At 38.1% G+C, this 24,276-nt stretch overlaps 1 protein-coding gene across 2 annotated transcripts in view; it reads left to right on the top strand.

The window, feature by feature from the left end:
• Positions 1-338: 338 nt before the first annotated feature.
• uap1 (UDP-N-acetylglucosamine pyrophosphorylase 1) overlaps positions 339-24,276 on the top strand; it is a 42,763-nt gene continuing 18,825 nt past the window's right edge. For both annotated transcript variants that reach the window (XM_060830164.1, XM_060830163.1), the window contains exons 1-7: positions 339-1,160; positions 14,461-14,665; positions 16,237-16,412; positions 19,701-19,873; positions 20,333-20,526; positions 20,640-20,780; positions 23,446-23,634. In XM_060830164.1, the coding sequence (XP_060686147.1) occupies positions 863-1,160; positions 14,461-14,665; positions 16,237-16,412; positions 19,701-19,873; positions 20,333-20,526; positions 20,640-20,780; positions 23,446-23,634 (1,376 nt within the window). In that variant the 5' untranslated portion in view covers positions 339-862. The remainder of the gene's footprint in view (positions 1,161-14,460; positions 14,666-16,236; positions 16,413-19,700; positions 19,874-20,332; positions 20,527-20,639; positions 20,781-23,445; positions 23,635-24,276) is intronic.

Below are 24,276 nucleotides of genomic sequence, written 5' to 3'. Positions count from 1 at the left end.
TATGGGAAATTTACCTCCCCAGCGGTTCTCCTGCAATTATTTCTGGAATGTTCCATGTAATATTTTCGGGCTGTGGTAAACCACAGATAACCGAAACCGAATCCGCGGATATCGGGGTTCTACTATACTTCCAAATAAACCTGTTGGACTTTTGCCTGGTGTTGTATGATTTTTTTAAAAAAAACTTTGTCCACCCCAGTCCAACACCGGCACCTCCACATCCTGACCAAGAGTCTATGCAGAGCTGCAGGGTGCACTGCAGCGGTTAAGTCGACGCCGCGGACGGTTGCTGGGCGGCGACATTGTCGCCGAGTTGTTGGTAGGGGAGGCGGGTCCTGGCCTGACGGGGTGCCTGTCGTACCGCCACGTCAGTGAGACTGTTGGCGGGAAGGGGTTGGGGGTATCGGTAGGCAGCGGCGCTACCAAGGCAGGCCAGGTTCGGCCCGGCCCCCATTCTCCTGTGTCCACCAACTCCATGTCTTTGCCGGCACCTTTGATGCTGCGACTTTAAGTATGAGTGCGTGGCACCCGGACGGGGAAGGGCGCGGATATTTATCAGCGGCATTAAGAGATTCCCCACAGAATCCTGAAAATCGATAAATATTCTTTTTTATAAAAAAAAACCGGGCCTACTCACTGTTTTGGCGGTCCGAAACGAAACGGTTCGACATTACAATTCTGTTTGGCGTTCAGTAAAATCTCAAAGAGAGGGAGAGAGAAAAGAAAACAAATATTTATTTGTTGCAAACACATAGGTCGGTCGTCGAACGGAAGGTGTTCCGCTGGGCTCGAGCTCGTTTTGAATAGAATCGAACGCGGGGCGGTTGACGCCGGGCGGCTCGCGCGGCTCCGGCGGCGGGCGATGGATCGGGACCAGGAGCTGGCCCTGGCCGCCCAGCGGGAGCAGCTGGAGCGGGCGGGCCAGGCTCACTTGCTGCGCTTCTGGGACGAGCTGAACCAGGCCGAGCGGGCGGAGCTGCTGGGCGACCTGAGCGGCTGCCACTTCCCCGAGCTCATGAGCTTCTTCGACCGGGCCGTGTCGGTGCCGCTGCCGATCCAGCAGCAGCAGCAGGTGGACGAGCAGATGGAGCCGGTGCCCAAGGAAGTGCAGGGCAGCGTGTCCAGAGACTGGGAGCGACTGCCCGAATGGAAGGCTGAAGGTAAGAGCTCAGCGAACTCGGTGACATCTTAAGATGCCCACTATTGGGATTTAATACTTAAGGGTGGGGGAGATTGGAGCAATTCCTCTGCACGAAAGCACTGCCATAGATCTAGAGAAATGGTGTGATACCACCACTGCCGAATAGCCGCCTCCCTGCCTGGGTTCTCTCGGATAACGCTCTGGGCGAGATGGGTGGCAGCAGTTTTGACACCATCAAAAGTGCGAAAGGAAAACCGCTTTGAGTGCATATGGTTTTCTATCTTAATTATCCCAAGAAGCCACAGTAAACTTGAATTGTGTTTGCTGTTTATTGGGTTTCTGAGCCCTGTGTTTTGTGTTTAAACAAACCCAGTACTTGGGTTTATAACTGCTGCGTGCTCTGCCCTACTGTCTGCAGTAAAACAAGAGTCAACAAACATATCTTTTTAGCATTTTGCCAAGGTTTGATTGGTCAATTTAAGGGGTGTACTGCTTTATAAGTTGCCCTTGACATGCAAGCGACCAGAACGCATGAAGTGCATGTAAGTGCCAATGATTATTAGAAATGGTGGGTGCAAATGTGGAGGGGGAAAAAAAAGGTAAAGGGAACTGAATAACCTGGCTGGCTAGATTCGTTCTGTGAGGAATAAGATGGAAGAGAGAGAGAGAAGGAATGGGATGGGAAAGCCATGAGAGAAATATCTTTGGATGGAAATGATACGTGAAAGGTGGATGCGGTGATATAATTAGTTGACTAACAAACTGGCACAGTCATTTTAACGTTTTATACAAAAGGTATTCTCTGTGCTAAAACTGAGAATTCAGTAGGTTTGAATGAAAGCATAAGAGGCTGTCTTGTTTAAAAGACTACATGACTAAAAGTCATTTAGTCATTTTCTAAATGACTGCAGGGGACACTTGCGTTGCCTTCCTGCTCTTTCTCTGCCTTTAAAAAAGGGTGGCACAGTGGTTAGCACTGCTGCCTCACAGCACCAGAGACCTGGGTTCAATTCCTACCTCAGACGACTGACTGTGTGGAGTTTGCACGTTCTCCCCGTGTCTGTGTAGGTTTCCTCCGGGTGCTCTGGTTTCCTCCCACACTCTCAAAGATGTGTGATTCAGGTGAGTTGGCCATGTTAAATTGACTTGTTGGGCTGACGGACCTGTTTCCACACTAAGTAATCTAATCTGATCTAATTTACATCAGTACTGGTTCTATAGATGAAGACCACAGCAGTCTGTATCTTCCACAGTATTCCAGTGGGCATAGGGGGTAACATGATGCCAGGAACCCAGGTTCAATTCCAGCCTCAGTGATTGTGCAAACTCCACAGAGACATTCTCCCTGTGTCTGCATGGGTTTCCTCCCACAGTCAAAAGAAGTCCAGGTTATGTGGCTAGGCCATGCTTTATGGATTAGCATCGGGCAATATAAGGTAGAGGGGTGAGTCTGGGTGGGACGCTTTTCAGATGGTCAGCGTGGACACGATGGGCTGATTGGCGTGCTTCCACACTCTAAGGATTCAATGAACATCTCTCAAACTGTTAAAGCAATACTGTTGCAATAAAGGTACTGCAATGGCCACCTGTTTTGTGGGTCCGTGCTGGTCTTTCATAATACAGTATCAGGGTTATTTAGGGACAAGATGGTTTAATGATGTCTAGTTTAAAGTAGAATGATCACTGTTTCAGTTAATACTTAAAATTTTCAAATTTTTTTTATAGCCCTAACGAATACCATTTTGATGTGGAAGTTTCTCTTGATAGGGCCATTGTCTGGGCTGGACAGCAAAGAATATCAAGTTTTAATGTAGAGAATATCATGGATATTTAGAATTAATTATATAACAGAAAGCAAATCCTTCAGAATGTAACTTAACTTGGAAGTAATAATTCCAAACTAAGCAATCAGATCATGGCTGATATCATGGGGCGCATGAATGATCAAGAAAAGGTTTTGCACTTCCTAAAAGATTGCTTGTGTTGCATTAAAACTTCTGCAGAATAATTTACAATTATATTGATAAAACAGGTTAAATTCAACCTTGATAGTGAGCAAACTTCCAATTTTCTTTTCACTAATACAATGATTGAGATTAAATTGGCAGACAATAGGCAGTGACTTTCAAATGATGGTGAACTTCTTATTTTCATACTGAGGACAAAGTGGTTACATCAAAACAGAAAATAGAACAGAAATCTCGAAGATAAACAAATGATAAAATGTACAGCAGAAACAATTAAGTGTCAGTTTCTGTCAATTCTGAGGCTAGGAAATAAACTGGTCAGGCAAGATTTGAACCACTGCTTGTAATGGTTCATAAAACATCTGTGAGCTTTGGAAGTAACATGCAACACACCACATTGAATAGAGGAGAGCAATAGGCAGCACAGTGCCATAGGTAAGCACTGCAGCCTCACAGCGCCAGACACTTAGCTTTGAATCCAGCCTAGGGTGACTGTCTGTGTGGAGATTGCAAGTTCTCCCCATGTCTGCATACCAAGTCGTCTGGTATCCTCCACAGTCCAAAGATATGCAGGTTAGGTAGATTGGCCATGCTAAATTGCTCTATCGTGTCCAGGAATGTGCAGGCTAGGTGGATTAACCCTGGTAAATGCAGGGTTATTTGAATAGGGTGGAATGCTCTTTGAAATATTGGCGTGGACTCAGTGGGCCAAATGGCCTCTATCTGAGGGGATTCTATGATTCAATATAGTAGATGTTGGAATAAAACAGCAGAAAATGCTATTAACAGATATGGGTTAGTCAGGGATTTAAAGCAAGAGTGTAATGAGTTAATGTTTTGGTTGTAGATTTTTCAACTCTGACCAATAAGAAATATTACTACACCCAAAGACACCAAGGTTGTGTAAGTAATCCAGAAAGTATGTTTGGGGAAATTAAGCAGGTGCAAACTTGATTAAGCCAGTTGGAAAATGGTGTAACTAAATCTGGAGTTATTGACATCTGTGCTCTGACCAGAGCTGCATAATGCCTAGAAGAAAATTAAATGTTGGTCTTGAAACTTGTTTTGGAAGAAATTCTTCACAGCGCAGAGATCAGAGGGTAGGGTATTAAAGTAGCAATCCACTTGAGAGCAAAGTAACAAAGTAGCAACCTGACTTGTATTGTTCAATCCAGTTTATAGAGAAAGACTGCATGTTGGTAGCATATAGTGGATACTAGATTAGTGGTAATGTATGCGAGTTACATTTTTCTGGGAGTTTTGATTTTTGCCCTGAAAAGTGAATGGGCTGGTGATGCAGTTCATAATGAAATATGGGGATCAATTGGCAATGGGCAGCTAGAATGTGGGAGAATGAAAATGTGAATCTATGGTATCACAAAGGGAGTAGTCCCTTTTGGAAAATGGATAAGTGAGAAAAAGAACAAATATTCTGACTGTCAAATTATGTTGTGGATGGTGGAAAAACTAAGTTCTAAGTGAAGTTGAATTCTGAAAAAACATATCAAAACTGTAAGTTGTAAGTTAAAAATAAGTGGTTGAGGAAATGTTGTTTAGAATGCTGTGAAGAAAGTATGAGCAAAGAACAAGCTTGAAAGAGATATCATTTTTCTGCTTCCACCTCTGTTATGATTTATTATAGCCCCTGTTATGATCATTTAGAGTTTAGGAAGTATAAGAATATTATTTGGCTTTAAGTTATGCTTACAGAACAGATTTACTAACACACCGTTCAGCAACTGAAGAAACTGCAGACTTGCAGAAGTATATGGAAAATCCTAAATATGGATATTAAGTAATAGATATCCCTTTATTTAAAGTAGGACCCCGTGATAAAAACTGTGTAGGACTCATGAATTTTCTTCAATCGTTTTCCTAATGGCTTCAAAGGAAATCTGATCAACAGCACATAAAATCTCTAATTAATATCTGTACCTTTTCAAAGTCATTCAGAAATGAAAGCAATCAATCCATGTATCTTTTCAAAAGTGCATCAGGTTGTATCATGTTCACAAGATGTCAAATACAAGAGCTCTGCTTCCAAAAATTGTCAGTTGGACAGAAGAAAATTACTTTTTTAAAAAAAAGTAAATATTGGAAATCTCAAAACAGAAAAGTGGCAAATTCTGCAAAAAGAAAAAGCAAGTGTGAATCCGTAATCAGATCGATGTAAATATTGTGCCGTATACCAATTCAAAAGCTCAAAATTGACTGCAACTCACTGATCAGTAGCAAGATTCATTAATTTACTTGCTAAAATGTCTTTTCAACTTAAATTAATAGAATAAAGCTATCAGATCTAGTTGTTTGCAAGTAAATATTAACTTGTCACCATCTTCCTGCCCTAAACAATGGTCTGGACTGTCAGAAATATTTGCCAAGATTTTATGACTAGTGGAAATAACTCTATAACCTCTGTTGCTGTGTTATTGTGTAACTGATTGATTGATTGTAAATTGAAATAGACTAAAATTTAATTTTAAAACTTTAGGCACAACCAGAAAACATTACATAGTAGGTTCCTGCATTATTTGTTTTAAAGCCTGGTTTAATCAAAATTTGTCCGTGACCCTGAATAAGGTCACAAAACAGCACTGCACAAATATAAACTGTTTAAATGTACAAGTTGAAAGTACGGTAGTTTTGAGGAAAATTGATGTAAAATAAGCATGGCTCAAAATTTGCTTCAAATCAAGTCCATTTCAAAACCCATTAAACAGTAAAGAAAACAATATAGGAATACAATATCTGTACAATACATTTAAAGGAAATTAAGCTCATTTCAAAAATCAATAACTTCACTAACCTGAGCATCTAAACCAATTACAGTATAACAACTGCAATTGCAAAACTTGCCTGAATAAATTAACTGAGTATGAATACTTGTTCACTATGAGACTAGTTCTTTTTGCATTAAATCAGCTTGGATGTTTGCATTTATTTAGCTGTTGACAACTGTAAATTTTGAGGTGCTAAACACAGGAAGTGCTGGAACCTTTTGGCAACATATGTGGAAAGAACAGCAAATGTAATATTTCAGGTATCCTGAAATACAATTTCCTTAAGTAAATTTGAGATAGTTGTTCTAGCTACAAATTGAAGTGATGACCTGATTATCACAAATCAAGTTGATTAGTTAGGTTGGCTATATATTCTAAAAATAATCATTTTAAAGAAGTCAAATCCTGAATTACTTCCTGAAAATGGTGTTCAGTCAACATCTTGCATAATGACATCAATCAATGGTTTCAAATCTCTTGCTAATACTCTGGACAAGGATTTCATTCATAGCCTGGAACTCAGTCAATATCACTTAATCAGATTATCCAGTCATTATGTCTCATTATCTTTTATGGGAGGTTGCTGTGTGAACATTGCTGTGCTTTCTACATTAAAACAGTGACTGCTGTAATACGCTCAAGTTCGTGAACAACAAATATATAAACACAAGTTATTATTAGGTTTGATTGGTTGATGAAGTGTTAGTCCTTCTCAGTAGTCCATTTTTATGCAGTCAAGGATATATTGCAATTCAAATTACAGTGAAATACATAATTTATCTCACCAATAGTAATAACAGTCCAGGCTTAATGACTTTGTGTAAAGGAAATTTGGTTTGTGCAGCAAAACACTGCTTCCTTTTTGTTATTACCAATCTTAAAATGATTTTACTTTTAGAATTAAGTAATTAGAGTCATAGAGTGATAGAGATGTACAGCACAGAAGCAGACCCTTCAGTCAAACTCATTCATGCCAACCAGATATCCTAACCAAATCTAGTCCCATTTGCTAACACTTGGCCCATATCCCCCTAAACCCTTCCTATTCATATACCTATCCAAATGCTTTTTAAATGTTGTAATTGAATTGAATTGAGTTTATTGTCACGTGTACTGAGGCACAGTGAAAAGCTTTGTCTTGCGAGCAATACAGGCAGATCACATAGTTAAATAGCATAGATAGTAAATAATAGGTAAACATCGGCAAAAACAAAAATACAGGTACAGGCAAATGCCAAGAGTTTAAGAGTCCATTCAGTGTTCTACCAACAATAAGGTCGAAACTGTTTCGAAACAGGCTGGTGCATGTGTTCAGGCTTGTATACCTTCTCCCTGATGGTAGAGGTTGTAGAAAAACATTCTTAAAGTTCCAAGGTTGGGATGGATCTTTAAGAATGCTGGCGGTCTTTCCTTGACAACTGAGCTCACCACCCTCTGTAACCGTCTCCGGCTGAATTGTACAATAGCCATACCAGAGAGTGATACATCCAGACAGAATGCTCAGATGGCTCACTATAAAAGTTGGCAAGGGTATTCACCATCATGCCAAATTTCCTCAGCTGCCTGAGGAAGAAGAAACATTGTTGGGCCTTGGTACCCAGTGCGTCCACATGAAGAGTCCAAGAAAGCTTGTTGTGGATGACCACTCCCAGGAGCTTGACACACTCCACTCATTCCATCTCTGTGCTGTTAATGTGTAGGGGGGGGCATGAGTAACATCCTGCCGAAAGTCAATAATGAGTTCCTTGGTTTTGCTGGCATTGAGAGCTAGGTTGTTCTCAGTGTGCCATTTTTCCAGGTCTTCCACCTCCCGTTTGTCATCTGTTTCGTCGCCATCGAGATTCGACCAACTGTGGTGGTGTCATCAGCAAACTTGTAAATAGCATTAGTCTGGTACCAGCCTCCAGTACTACTCCTGGCAACTCATTCCATATATGCAGCACGCTCTGCGTGAAAAAGTTGCCCCTTTTAAATTTTTCCCCTCTCACCCTAAACCTATCCCAACTAGTTCTGGACTCCAACACCGAAGAAAAAATACCTTCTCTATTTACCCTATCCATGCCCCTCATGATGTTATAAACCACTCAGCCTCCAACATTCCAGGGAAAATAGCACCGGCCTATTCAGCCTCTCCCTGTAGCTCAAATCTTCCAATCCTGGCAACATCCTTGTAAATCTTTTCTGAACCTTTTCAAGTTTCACAACATCCTTCTGACAGGAGGGAGTTCAGGACTGCACACAATATTCCGAAAGTGGTCAAACCATTGTCCTGTACAGCTGTAACATGACTTCCTAACTCTTATACTCAATGCTCTGACCAATAAAAGAAAACATACCAAACGCCTCCTTCACTATCCTATCTAACTGAGACTCTACTTTCAAGGAACTGTGAACCTGCACTCTTTGTTTAGCAACACTGCCCAGGGCCTTACTATTAAGTGTTAAGTTCTGCTTTTGTCTTTCCAAAATGTAGCATCTCACATTTATCTAAATTAAACTCCATTTGCCACTCCTCAGCCCATTGACCCATCTGATCAAGATCCTGTTGTCCTCTGAGTAACCTGTCCACTACACCTCTAATTTTAGTGTCATCTGCAAATTTATTAACTTTAGTTCCTATGTTCACATTCAAATCATTTATATAAATGAAGAAAAGCAGTGGTTTTGATGAATCATTGATGTATGCTAGTCAGTAGGCTGAAAGTATTGTCTGTTAAGAGTCAATATCCATGTAGCATCCATATCCAAGCTAATGCAGTATGCCATTATACTCCAAATATTGTAGTAGTATACATCATGTTACCTCAATTCTATATGCAATTAAAATTGCTGTAGTAAGTTTCTGTTTCTCCATCTTCAAGTCTTAGCTTTTAAAGTTAAGTTGCTCCAACAGTTTATTCCAGTAGTTACCCATTTGTTTTTTAAATTGTAAGAGCTATTATGTACTTGCAGCAATAAGTTAAATTTTAACTAAAACTAAATGTTGCATTACTTAATTTAAAAATACAAGAAGTTCATGCACACTGTAGGACACATGGTGACACAATCTCTTTCTCTCTTCCCCCTAACGTGTGCACACTCAATTCTATGAGTGAGTTTGCATTTGCAGATACATTCTATTTTGTTCAAAAAGCAGATGATCTATAGGCAGGCAATCCATGTGACATTTTATAAATTTTCATTTTGGAAATAGAGCCAGTCTGACTCAAGATTGAAATACAGACAGACTCTGACTTCACACCTTTAATGCATTGTCTGAGCTGAGATGTCACCTTTTTTATAAAATGTTATCTTGGGAATGTGATTTGAAAGAAGTTCTGGGATTTACATATTAATGAATCGAAACCTGCAACCCATTCTGAGTGATTAAAGACTTAACAGCAAACTAGGTTTGTTTGATACATCGCATAAGTTGTATGGCACTTTGATCTTTTACTGCAAATTCTGTCCTATGATCCTGCCTCACTAGCTACCTGACCAAAGAACAGCGCTCTGAAAGCTTGTACTTCCAAACAAACCTGTTGGACTGTAAAGTGGTGTTGTGAGATTTTTAACATTGTAGGAGAACACTGACATTTTGAGTACAGTCAAGCAGGTGAGGCTGAAGCTAATAGAAATGGAAAACTGGCAAAGCAGCATAGACTCCAATGGTTAAGGATCTAGAGCAAAGAAGAATTAAAGCTAATAATAAAGGTCCTGTTCGAGAAGATGGGTGTTTTTTCTAGTTATTCACTTTATAAATTCATCCTCATGTTGAACCAGAGTTTTTTTAAATGGAGAAAGGGATTTGATAGGGTAGGTATATTGTTTCCTCTCATTGGAGTGGTGTTGTAATCCGGAACAAGAGGACATAATATTTTTGTTGTAGAGCAAAATGTTTACTATGTGCATCAGGAAACCTTTTCATATAAACTAAATATGGAATATTCTTTCTCAAAACCTGTAGATATTAGGTCAGTTGACGCTTTTGAGAGAGAGGAACCTAATAAAAAATTACAAGTCTGTTTTAGAGTCAAAATTAGAGATGTACAGCACAGAAACAGACCCTTTGGTCCAACTCGTCGATGCCAACCAAATATTCTAAATTATTGTAGTCCCATTTGTCAGCCCTTGGTCCATATTCCCCCAAACCCTTCCTATTTATATACCCATCCAGATGCCTTTCAAATGTTGTAATTGTACGAGTCTCCTCCTCTTCCTCTGGCATCTCATTCCATGCGCGCACCCCATCTATAAAAAAGCTGCCCCCCCCCTTAGGTTCCTTTTAAATCTTTCCCCTCTCATCCTAAACCTATGCCCTCTAGTTCCAGATTCACCCACCCCAGGGAAAATACCTTGTCTGTTTACCCTCTCCACGCCCCTCATGATTTTATAGACATCTATAAGGTCACCCCTCAGCCTCCAACATTCCAAGGAAGACAGCCCCAGCCGATTCAGCCTCTCCCTATTGCTCAAACACTCCACCCTATTAAACATTCTTGTCATCTTTTCTGATATCTTTCAAGTTTCGCAACATCCTTCCTATAGGACAGAGACCAGAATTACACATAATATTCCTAAAGTGGCATAATTAATGACTTGTACAGACTGGGGAACGGGCAAAATGGAGCTAATATCTTTGGCAAAACAGACCAGTTGAATGACCCCCATTATTATGTTTGTAATACAATAACAAGAAGGCTGCTTCTTTGTCACATGCCTGAACACCTTTAATTCAATCATTTATTGATCTGTATTAAAGAATATTGAATAAAGCTTATCACATACCATCAATTTTAAGGGTGAGGCAGATGGAAACTATTATCGAATATAATCTTGTAAGCATCCTAACAAATAGGTGATATTAAATTTACTCCAAGTAGCTGATAAAAAGAGCTGAACTATATGAGCTATTCCTCAAGTAACCTTAGCCATTTTAAGCTGCTTTGCTTGGAGGTACCTGAGCAGTGACCAGAAAGGAATGTGACATGGCATGTTAGTAGATTAATATTCTAACTGCTGTAGAAATTAAATATCCCAAGAGCTGCATAACATGTTAGGCAACATTATATCATTTGTGTCTGAATTGAGAACGGGGTTGATTTGCCAGCTTCCAAATGAGAGACGTGTATAATCTTTGAAATGATTGTCAAACGTGAGTTGGCAATACACAATTAACTAGCCTTTGTTTTCAACAACATCTGTAACTACCTTCACAACATCTTTTCTAAATTAATTACAAATAATTAATGATTCCAATTTGCCACTTATTTAATATATAGTTAACATTCCCCTGAAAGGGTAGGTATTTGTAAAGTAAATTGGAGACTGGCCATGAACTGATGAGTCATTCATTCATGAAGCAAGTTCTTGGTCAAGATCCAAGCCAGGCACCGTTGCAAAACTCTCCTTTCCCTGTCAAAGTAGTTTTTCAGTAAATGTTCATGACCAGTGGGTACATGGTTTTGGGACAAAGTTGTAATTCGTTTCAACACATTCATTATTTTAATGTGCACAAAATAGAAAACCTTTTTTCTTAACTTCAAGAAGCTTCCAACAGGCGTGTCTTCATGTACTAAGAGGAGATAGTGATATTTCATGAGTTCCTTTGATTTTCATGCTGTAATTTAGGCTGAAATATTAGAATAAAATTCTCATTGGAACATTTCAATGCTGGCTCGTGTAGATGGTTATACTTCATTTGGCCTGCCTTTACCAGAAGTCTACTATATTTGAGAAGTGAATGGATGTCATTATTAAAACTTTGGGTGGTGATGGTAAGGGATATCTCTGGGGGATAAAGGAACTCTTAAGTCATTCAGTCTGGCAAGATTTTCAACTGATTCATTGTTAATTCTTTCCTGTCAAGGAACATTTAGTTTAAACTAACACTTTTATAATGGACCATAATTTGGTACTACTTGTTTCACCCTTTCACCTTCAATTTCTTCCTCTAAAAGTTGCTGGAAGTACATTATGTCCCAGTGAAGACTACAAAACATTTAGGATCTTGGTACATAAGGGAAGCAGCTTAATCAAGAGAGAAGCAGGAACAACAGAGAAGGAAAATATGTGAAATAGAGTTTGATTCAAAACAGAAGTAGTAGTAGTCAGGGAAAATATTGGGCTAATGGGGGAAAAGAGACCAAGGGAAAATAATGGAAAATGTTTTTAAGATTTAGCAATTGTTCGAGGCCCAACAGTTTACAAGAACTTAAGTTCCTCATTTTAAAAAATCACTTTCAATGCTAAAATTAATCTTAAATTTTCTTCAAGGTCTAATTAGCAATTGATGGGCAAATAAGTTAATTTATTGAAATCCCAAAGATGAACTGTAGTTTGTGTGAAATTCATATCAGATTGACATTAATAGCCCATAAATTTGTAATTACCCCTTAAATTGCTGGCTGATTTACACAATAATAAGAAATCAATTATTTTCATAGCAAATTTGAACCATTATATGTAGCTAATCCTTTCACCCATTCTCCAATTTGTAATTCTGAAAACCTGTAACATTATGCTGGGATAGCATTGCTGTAAGTTTTTGACTTAACTTGGCTGTTAGGTTTTAATAATTTATTTATTATGGTTGAAATTAAAGCTTTAGCCAGAAAGTCAGATTGAGACCAAAGTTCTGTTTAAAAAGTGCTTGAAACATTAAATTGTGGTGGTTAAAATGTAAGGGCGCAACTTTTACAACAGCTGCTGAAACTTCTGTATGGGTGGACAACAACTTGGAGTGCCTGTAAATTTTGGCAAGTTGCTGACTTAAGGTCTATTGTTTATAAGTGTGGGATATTATGCAATGAAATCCTTCAGGAAAAGAAATTATTTGATGTGGCTTGTTTTCAGTCACAGTTATTTAATTCTCCAGATATATAAAGCTGTAAAATTACTAACAGTTCCAAAGTTGTATATTGATCAAGCTCAATAATGACATGGGTTTTGTTTAGTAGTAATGAAATTTTTTGCATGTGAATGATAATTTGAAAAAAATAGGTATAACACAAGCTTATTACTATTTTCCTCCCTGAACTTGGAATGCAGCTGCTATTTATGTTGTTTCTTTTATGGCATGTGGGAATCACTGTTAAGGCCCATGTGTGTAATCCATCTCTGATTTTCTTTGCCACACCATTTTAGAAGGCACTTAGGAATTAACCACACCTATTATGGGTTCAAAAGAGCCAGATAAATATAGCAGATTTCCTTTCCTGAAGAACATTAGCAAGCCAGATGGGTTTTTACAACAATTGGTGAGTTTCAAGGTGTCCATTATCAAGACCAGTTTTCAAGTCCGGAGTTGTTTTTTGAATTCACATTGTTGTGAGATTTGAACCTGTGTCCCTGTTAATCTGGGTCTCCAGATTACTCAGCCAGTGACATGACCACTACATCACTGCCTACCAATAAATAATTCCTAATGAAAAAAAAATTCAGAGCAGTTGGCCTGAGAAAAAGAATGGTTCCTGGAAGAACTTCATTGGAAAACCAACCAATACTGTAAGAAAAATTATTTCCTGCAAGTCTTGTTGCAAATATGGCTGAAGTTGCCGGAAATATTAAATGTAGTTTTGTTCAAATACCAATAATTACAGTGAAGTTTTTCTTTAAGTACTGAGTTCAAGTTGAAAAATGCTAAATATCTACAACACTACATTTTCATAATTTTTGTAAAGTGTTTTATTTGCTGGTGAACATACTATGTATTTGCTGCTATTGGAGTCACGTGTGTTTCTTGAATTGATCAGCAATATACTTTTAGTCTCTGACTGTGTTTAGGTCTTGTCATAATTGGTAAATTTTCTGGTGGGTACAGAGGAAGCATTAAATGTACCAGTAAGAAGAATAAGGAAATGTTTTTACACTAATAATCCCAAACACAACAGAATAGAAGAAGTCATGAACACAGATTCTGACTCTACAATAAAATGGGCTTTTTACTAAATGACACTTATATACAGAAGCCAACACTAAAAATATAGTAGTTGAAATACCCATCAGATACGGCAGCGTTTGTGGCGATAATGATGTAATGTTTTCAGTCAAATTCTTAATTAACGGCAGCCACTGATACAGAGAAAGGCTAATTGGTTAATGAAGCACATTTACATTAAAACTGATTGATCTGCTTCTTCAAATGTGTGCTGCACTCTCAAGTTTGTTACTTTTTGTAAGGGCTGTTATGATCCCAGCTGATATTACTGCATGAGTCAAAGTAATATCTGAAATCTGGATTGATAGATCATATTTTGTTTTAGTTTTAACGAGTGAAACATAAGCACAGTGTTGCAAGTTTGTTTTTAACAATAAAACAGAAATTTAGTGCTTTTGTGGTGCACTGGAAGTGTCCCTACTTCTGGATCTGATTACTTGAATTCAGAAATGACACAACACATTTGAACAGTTGGTTGAAATATCTAAAACAGAAATTTATTTAAAAATCATTCTTTTGCCAATTTCATCTTTTTTTTGTTAAGTTTCAGTACTTATTTCTGTAGAATTTGTTTTAAACAATATTCAGTATATGTCAACAGTGAAAAGAAGAAATAGTCATTATATTTGTTTTCTAATCTCTATTTTTCCTCAGGCCTTTTTCAAATCTCTGAGAACAAAGTAGCAGTTTTGCTTTTAGCCGGTGGGCAAGGAACACGTCTTGGAGTAACCTATCCTAAAGGAATGTACAATGTCGGTTTACTATCAAAAAAAACACTCTTTCAAATTCAAGCCGAACGAATTCTGAAACTTCAGCAGTTGGCATCGGAGCAATTTGGGCACAAATGCACTATTCCATGGTCAGTATGGTAATCCACTTTAACATACTTCAGTTCAAAATCTAATTTAACTGTGGATGTAAAATTTTGAAGTAATAGAAGTACAGCCCATCCTGTCTCCCAGTCATACTGTGGTGTGGACAGTGTAACGCTCAGATCAATTAGCTTGTCAATGCCTGTTAATTATCTTTTTTGAGATTCCTTTTGGTATGATAAACTAGATGAATGAGGTGGTGGTGAGCTAGCATGTCTAACAGGTGGGTAGTAGAATTAATGATGGAGTCTTTGGAAGTTTCTTTTGAAGAAGGCTTGGCAAGTTGCTGAGAGTGAATTACTTTTATTCTGAAGCTAACAATATTTTCTAGAATCTTCTACAGAGATTTTTCTATTTATAGAAAGTATAGGAAGGTGTGAGGTTATACACTTTGGTGGGAAGAATAGAGGTGTAGAGTATATTCCCAATGGGGAAAGGCTTCAGGAATCTGAAGTGCAAAGGGACTCAGGAGTCTTAGTTCAGGATTCTCTTAAGGTTAACCTGCAGGTCCAAATGGCAATTAGGAAGTCAAATGCAATGATTGCATTCATTTTAAGAGGGCTAGAATTTAAGAGCGGGGGATGTACAGCTGAGGCTTGGTAAGGCTATGGTCAGATTGCAGTTGGAATATTGTGAGCAATTTTGGGCCCCTAATCTAAAGAATGAGATGCTGGCCTTGGATGGGGTTCAGAGGAGATTTACAAGAATGATTCCAGGGATAAAGGACTTTTCATGAAGAGAACGTTTGATCTGTACTTGATGGAGTTTAGAAGGGTGGGGGATCTGATTGAAACTTAGAGAATACTGAGAGACTGGACGTAAACAAGATGTTTCCATTTGTGGAAGAGGCTAGGACCTGAAGGTGTGATATCAGTGAAGGATGATCTTTTATAACTGAGATAAGGAGGAATTTCTTCAGCTAGAGACTGGTGAATTTATGGAATTCACAGATGGCTGTGGAGACCAAGTCATTGCGTGTACTTGATTGGTGGAGGGTGTCAAAGGTTATGGGTAGAAGGCCAAAGAATAGGGTTGAGAAATATAGTCATGATTGAATGACTTAAATCAAGGGTTATGGAGGTAAGACAGGAAGCGGATACTGATTAGGAATGATCAGCCATGATCACATTGAATGGCGGTGCAGGCTCGAAGGGCTGAATGGCATACTCCTGCACCTATTGTCTATTGTCTATTGTCTAATGACAATGGGCCAAATGGCTTAATTCTGATCTTATGGTTTAAGTCTTTCTATTGTTTTTGTACCAAATTTTAAAACAAAATGTTTTTGTGAAAAAGACCTCAATGTACCACTTACTTCCTCTTAGCTTGATACAACATACTTAATGGCATAACTTCATGATTCTGTATGAGCATTTTGTGTTTGAATCATCAACTATCTTTTTCTGATGCCTGTTATTTTCAAATAAGTATTGTAGTATGCTGCTGCCTTGGGTCATACTTCTATATAATTTTAATGTTCCTAAAAATGTTTTTTTAACTGCACCAAGATCAGATGTGGAATTTTTAAAAGTATTATATGCCTTTCTTTCAATCACAGGTATATCATGACCAGTAGTCGGACAATGGAATCTACAAAAGAATTTTTTGCTCTGAATGGCTACTTTGGTTTACAGGAAGGAAATGTCATCTTTTTCCAACAGGGAATGTTACCAGCTATGACTTTTGATGGGAAAGCTATCCTTGAAGGCAAAAGCAAAATTTCACTGGCACCAGGTTGGTGAAAACTTTGGGCAAACTATGGAAATGTCAGTTTGATATTACAACAAGCAGATTGGGTTAAATCAAAAATGAATGCCTGGTTATAGCCGTGTTCTCTCCTTGTCCAGCGTGAATTCCGATGTTTCCTTGCTAATGTTGTCAATTTACACAATATCATAATTAGATGTTGACAAACTTTATGAAGACTCAAAGATATTCCTAATGGCAGATTTTAGTTTGTTTTCTAATAGAAAACTAACAGAATTGAACATTCATTTCACCATTGAACATTCTTCTAAAATTGTTCAAAAAAGTAAATAGGAAGACAAAAAAATCATTCAGTTAGATCGTAGATAACCTATTCCTCCAACACATTTGCCTTCGCTCCATAAACCTTGAAAATCTTACCTAATTCAGGTGTTCAAGTTTAAAAGTGTGATGGACTTCTCATCCACAGAGTTTTAGAAGTGTGAACTTCAAATTTCAATTTTAATTTTGAGGGTGTTTGTTGGGTGTGGTGGGGTTGGTACTGGTGAAAATGTACTTCTCAATTTGAAATAAAGGAACATACTGAAAAACATTCTGCAGGCTTGCAAAGAGACACAGAATTGACATTTCAGTCTGTGACTTCACATTAGAATTTTTAAGTCTTAGAAATGTAATGGATTTTTTTTTAGCCGGAGAGCCTTGGAAGAACAAAGAGGGGATTGTTATAAGATGAACATTCCTGATTTTCTTTAGTTTTGGTTTAAATTTTAATTTGCAATCATGTTCACATGTTATGGATTTCATAACCTTAAAAAATAATTCTTATTCATTTTGGCTACTGAATCCCATTGTCATTTCAAACCTCAAGTTAGGCTTAAATTTGATCATTCCGTATCATGTTAAACTCAAAGGAATATGAATCAGGTTTACTTGTTAACCAAGTAAATCTATGCTATTACGTTCCAAGGCCAATGCACCCTTCCTTAACTTTAGTTTCCTTGTTAAATACATGAAATTTAACCCAGCCCTCACACAACTGAAACATTCTCTTTCTTTGGTATCCTTTTGATTGTTTTGTACTGTTATAATCATAGAGATGTACAGCACGGAAACAGACCCTTCGGTCCAACTTGTAACACCCTCTGCATGAAAAAGTTGGCCCGCCAGGGCGTGAGGTTGTGGATTGTGCTGGAGTGCAATTCTGCTGTTGTTGAACATCCCACAGCACCTCATGGATGTTTAGTCTTGAGTTGCTTGATCTATTCAAAGTGTACCCCATTTAGCACGAGCTTTTAACGACTTGTATACATGGACAACTAAATGCCTTACTGTTTAAGAAATTATTTCAGTTTGGTTGTCTTTCTTCTGAAGAAAATGACCTGTCCTCCTCAAAGTAAAATCCTTCTGCTTTAGTTCTGTTTACTTGCAACTCTACAAGACAAGTAATGGAAATGCCTTTTAAAAATGCTGGATCATTTGTTTGAATTCTCAAGTTTTTTCAAGGTAGAAATATTGAGTATTACTCCACAGCTAATCCCATTATGATAATGTTATCTATAGTATAGATTTGTAAACTTAAATGTGTTGGATTTGTTTATTGTAACATTTTGAGCAAAAGAATCATATTTTGGAATCATATGAGATGTTGAGAACTTTGTTTCATTTGATATTATTATAATGTTTAAGGCAGTAATTGGCAAATGAGTTTGCTGTCAGTCTATGCTTGACCAAGAGCAAAAGTTATGGAAGGAGTCATCAATAATCTCATTGATGCTTAATTTGAATTAGATTAGATTCCCTACAGGTGTGGAGACAGTCCTTTAGCCCAACAAGTCCACACCGACACTCTGAAGAGTAGCCCACCCAGACCCTCTGACTAATGCACCTAACACTACGGGCAATTTAGCATGGCCAATTCACCTGACCTGCACATCTTTGGATTGTGGGAGGAAACTGGAGCACCCGGAGGAAACCCACACAGACACGGGGAAAATGTGCAAACTTCACACAGATTGGTACCTGAGGCCGGAATTGAACCTGGGACCCTGGTGCTGTGAGGCAGTAGTGCTAACCACTGAGCCACCGTGCTGCCCTTTTCTGCCAGGCCAATTCAGCATCTGACCTCATTAAGCCTTGCTCCAAAAATGGTTAAAAAGCTGAACTTCAAATGTGAGGTCAGAGTTACTGCCCTTGACATCAGGGCAGCATTTCACTGAGTGTCATTAAGGAGCTCTAGCAAAAGTGAATTTGATGGGAATCTGGGATAAATGCCTCCACTAATTGGACTTGGGCTAAAGAAGGTGATTATGATTGTCGGACATCAAATCATCCCAACCCTGGGACACCACTGCAGGAGTTCCTCAGAGAAATGTTCTAGCCCCAAGTATCTATTGCTACTAAATCAATGACCCTCCTTCCAATATTTGATCAGAAGTAAGGATGTTCGCTGATTGCACAATGGTAACTATTTGTGTATCCAAGGACTTGTTCAGATACCGGGAAAGGTTCCCTAATTAATATGGTTTCAGGCAGAATACTCCAAATCCCTCAATTGGCACCCCATCTCATATATTCACTCATTGCCACAGGTGCACAGTGCCGCCAGCTTGTACCATCTACAAGGTACACTGCAATATCTCACCAAGGCTCCTTACACAGCAGCTTCAAAATCTACAAGTTCTCCTCCAAGCCCCAGACCACCATATATTACCATTCCTGGAAATTCCTTCCTGACATATTTTACCTGTCACCTTCCAAGCTACACCCCCAGCCCCAACCCCTCCCATTTATCTCTCAGCCCCCTTAGGCCACCCCCTCATTCCTGATGAAGGGCTTATTCCTGAAACATCGAATCTCCTGCTCCTCAGATGTTGTCTGACCTGCTGTGCTTTTCCAGCACCACACTCCCGACTCTGATCTTCGGCATCTACGGTCCTCACTTTCTCCTAGCACGTTGAGTGAACCTACGCATGGACTGCAGTAATTCAAGAAAGTGGCACTCCATCACTTTTGTAAGAGCAGTTGAGGAATGACAAAAACCTACTGATGAATGAGTATATAAAAATACTTGTGGTCATCTTGAATAACTACCTTCAACTCACCTTTTATAACTGTATGTTCTTGCAACACCACCAGCAGTCATTGAGTGGCGCTGTAGTCTTGCTTGCCAGCCATTCTGCAACAACTTTGTACAGTAGTTGATTTGTAGAGTTGCTGTTGTCTTTCCTCATTTTTGGAAATTTTGCCAAGTTTCAAATTCACAATGTACTATGTACATTGCAGGAATCGATGTATATAAAGTATTCTGTTTTATAGATGGGAATGGAGGCCTTTATCGAGCACTTCGAAATCAGAAGATTGTGGAGGATATGGAAAAACGAGGCATTGGTTTTATTCATGTATACTGTGTGGATAATATTCTTGTTAAAGTTGCTGATCCAGCTTTCATTGGTTTCTGTATTAAGCAGCAAGCTGACTGTGGAGCTAAGGTACGTGTATTCTCCTGGCAATGAATGATACAATCCAGTTTATAACTTGCTGAGATGTGATTATCTGCTCTTTTGGGTCGATATAAAAGATCTCAGCAATGAGAGCTGGAGAGTTCGAGAGAATGCAGAGGAGATTTATCAGAATAGTATCAAGAATGGAGAATTTAATTTATGATGGAAGATTAGAGAACTGGCATTGCTCTCTTTATCTAAAAGAACACTTACTTTGAAAACTGAAAGATGTCAGATACAAATTTACATAAGATAGAATAAATTGAAAATAATGTGGATTTTTAAAAAGGGAATGCTCAATTTTTGCAGTTGTGCAGCTTTGGCTAAAATTCTAAAATTTATTAATCTGTTTTCTTGTAACTATGAAATACTATAGTTGCCTGTTGTTGTGAATAAGTGAAGCTGCATTGAATAATGGATTCTTGTGAAATTGTGTTTAATTTCCAGGTTGTAGAAAAGACAAATCCAACTGAGGCTGTTGGTGTTGTATGTAAAGTAAATGGCTTGTATCAAGTTGTGGAATACAGTGAAATCACCCTAGTTACTGCACAGAGAAGGAATGCTGATGGACGTCTAACATTCAATGCAGGAAACATATGCAATCATTTCTTTACGCTGCAGTTCTTAAAGAACATTGTTAAGTATGTTAATGCATTTGGAACTATTCTGTAAAATTATAGCTGTGTCCAGAATGGATCATGTAAATATTCAGCTTAGTATGATTGAATGAGTTGATTTACTTTTTCTCTGTCAGAGAATATGAACCTAAATTGCGATACCATGTTGCCCAAAAGAAAATTCCTTATATTGATGAAAATAGTCAGCAAATCAAACCAGACAGTCCTAATGGAATCAAGTTGGAGAAGTTTGTATTTGACATCTTTCAGTTTTCAAAGTAAGTGTTTTTTTTTGATACAATACATTTTTCTTTTCTTCCTGTAATCAGGGTCTTGAGCTTTCTTATGGTTCATACAATATCTTAGCCAGGTTGTTATGCTTTACTTGCAAATTCGGGAAATAAATATTGTCAGTTATTGGATTATATGGAGTTGTAGACAAGAGTGTTGCTCAGTCCTGGTAATTTCCCTGCTATGTACAGTCACTTAGACTCAACATAAATGGAAGGGCCGGCTATTCATTTGCATGTATGAAATGTGATTTGTAAGACTGCTATGGATAGGAAAACAACATTAACATTATTCAAAGACAGCCATTGCTGAGTTTCTCTTTTAGGAACTTTGGCCAATTTTGTCTTGTTTCTACTGGGTTAAGCCCTTATTTTTTTCTTTGTGCTGAACGATGAATTGTTTTGAACTGAATGTATCAACAGTCACAACATTATTTTTACCAACTTTGATTAAAAAATTGTTCATTTCATGTTTTTTTCATGTTTTTTGTTAGTTTTTTAATCAGATATTTTAATAGTTTTGCACCATTCAGCCTGTTCATTTTCTTAACAAACCTTTTTTAAACAACTAGTTGCTTTGGCAGCTGCAAAGGATCTGTGAGGTGCCATTCCATTAGATACCTTTTTAATGTCAAGAAGTTATGGGAACCAGTTCACTCTCTCTTTAGCAGAATTAAAATAATATAAAAGTAAGTTTATGTTTAAGAGTCTTGTTGTATGCAGTATGAAGATTGGAAACTTCCAACTGGATGTGTTCTTGGTCTCAGCATCCTTAGTCAGCTCACTAAACTCCTGAAATACAGCATTGGTTTTTCGTACTCCTGAGAAGCTAAAACCATTCATAGTCATACAGAATTGAAATGGACCCTTTGGTCCAGTCAGTCCATGCTGATCATAATCTCAAACTAAACTAGTACCACCTGTCTTTTAAATGTTGTAATTGTACCAGCATCCACACTTTCTCAGGAAGTTTATTCCACGTGTGAACCACCCTCTCTTTTAAAAAAAAATTACGTCTTATGTCTTTAAAATCTCTCTCCTCTCACCTTAAAAATGTGTCCCCTATCTTGAAATCCTCCATCCTAGGGACAAGTCAACTATCATTAACTGTATCTATACTTCTCATTTATTTTATAAACTTCTATTAGGTGGCCTCTCAATCTCCTATGCTCTAGTGAACAAAATCCAAACCTGTCCAACCTTTCTTTATAATTCAAACCTTCCATACCTGGCAACATCCTGGTAAATCTCTTCTGAATCCCCTCACACTTGATAAATTCTTCCTATAACTGGGTGACCAGAACTGGGCACAGTGTTCCAGAAGAGACCTCATCAATATCCTGTACAACCTCCACATGACTTCCCAACTCCTACATTCAAAGGACTGAACAATGAAGGCAAGTGTGCCAAATGCCTCTTTAACTACCCTGTCTATATGTGATGCACACTTCAAAGAATAATGTTCCTACACCCCTAGTTCTCTCTGTTCTACAGCACTACTCAAGGCCCTACCATTAATTGTGTAAGCCCTACCCTTGATTGTTGTACCAAAATGCAATACCTCGCATTTATCCAGATTGAACTCCATCTGCCATTTTTCAGCCTCTAGTCCAAAAAGCAACACTCCACCATTACTCTGCCTCTTGACGTTAAGCCAATTATGTATCCAATTGGCAAGTTCACCCTGAATCCCATGTGTCCTAACTTTGGTAATTTGCCTACGGTGCAGAATTACTTTAAATTGTTGTTTTAAATAAGGAGACTTTTGACACAGACTAGTTTTTATGTCAATAAAGATGTCGTCATTTTTATATCCAAAGGGTAGAAATCATAGAGGACTTAGACTTTGAGTGGGAAAGAATAGCATTCACTTTCTGGATTCCACTCTTTTCTTTGACAGTTTCAAGCACTAGGTTAAATAAGTTTCACTTTGGGGGACCTGTATTGCTTTCCCCACTTCAAAGTTTGGTGATGCCTGTACTTCTGGTGATCGTACCTGTTATTGCTTGGGACGCATTGCCGTCAGAGGATGGGAATGATTTTTCGATCATCCCTTGGTTAAACTTAATTCTAGTTGTCATGGTGACTTCTACTCTGACCACTAGAATTCTCTTTATCCAAAATAGACAGTTTGGAAAACAAACTTATCCAATGCGTATATGTTTGAGCAACCTTTTTTAAATGATTCTAATTTCCCAGTTGATCTTGATCTCAGAAGCAAAAATTTCACTTGATATTTATCTGAGATTTTTTTTAAAGAAATACACTTCACTACAAATGCACCAAACAACTCACTTAAATTGCTCACTGCAACTTCTGTTATTTGTAAGTACACTGTGTTGCCCATGCAGCCAATTTGTTTATTGGATGTTTAAGTATTCCCAGTTGTTGAATACCAGTCTCTTACAGATAAAGAGGGAAGGACTAAATCAAGTAGTTTCAAATTTTAGCAAGAGAAGGGAACATGGTTTTCTTTCACTATTCTTAGGTACCATTGTCACTGTACATTTCTTAGCTATTTTTATGAGACATCAGCTGTGTTTTCTTTTCAGTACTTGTGAGTATATTTAAAATCACTTTCATAGTATCACTGTGTGAAAGGATAATTTTTATGTTTTTACATCAGGAGTATAATCAAAGTATATTTTCATAGGAAATTTGTAGTGTTTGAAGTCTTGCGAGAAGATGAATTTTCTCCACTGAAGAATGCGGATAGTCAGAATGGGAAAGACACACCTACAACAGCACGCCATGCTCTGATGTCCCTGCATCATCGATGGGTATTAAATGCAGGTGGACACTTTGTTGATGAAAATGGAACAAGGATTCCAGCAATTCCCAGGTATATAATTTGAGCAAACGTTCTATGATAAAGCGCACAAGTCAGTATTTACTTGAACATCTCATCATTCTGCCTTCAATACAGGACCAAATTCCTGGAACACACTTTCTCATAATGGGAGTACCTTCAACACCCTCAGTGTTGCGATTCAAAACAAAATTCAAGATCGTTTTCTCGAGAGTTAATAGATGAGCAATAAATGATGCCTACATACTGTGACTGTGTGCAAAAGTTTGGGTAGAAAGATACATTCCTATCCAGATAAATCCACAATATTTCCCAAGTCTTAAATTCCAATATACGTTCTGTTGTCTTTTTTGGTTTTACACCACTATGCATCTGATGATTATAATTTGAAAGAAATCAACAAAAGTCTTAGGGTCAGTCTGGCTGCTGTAACTGTTCACCAGAAACATCGTTTACTGTGCACCTTTTTCAGAAGCTGTTTATCTTAATCACTATCATCTACCCTTGAGTCCTGTCGAGGTTTACAAGATTGCTGCAGCACCACATACCTTACTGTGCAAGTATCAGCGCCCGGAATAAAAACTGCTGTACGATATAAGGAGAAACAGAGATTTTAAGACCTATTACCAGTATTTAAAATATTAACAAATACATCTGTACCTAGATTTCTTATGT

This window comes from Hemiscyllium ocellatum, chromosome 9, assembly GCF_020745735.1.
Source record: "Hemiscyllium ocellatum isolate sHemOce1 chromosome 9, sHemOce1.pat.X.cur, whole genome shotgun sequence".
Lineage (NCBI taxonomy): Eukaryota > Metazoa > Chordata > Chondrichthyes > Orectolobiformes > Hemiscylliidae > Hemiscyllium > Hemiscyllium ocellatum.
This window is presented reverse-complemented; position numbering and strand designations above follow the sequence as displayed.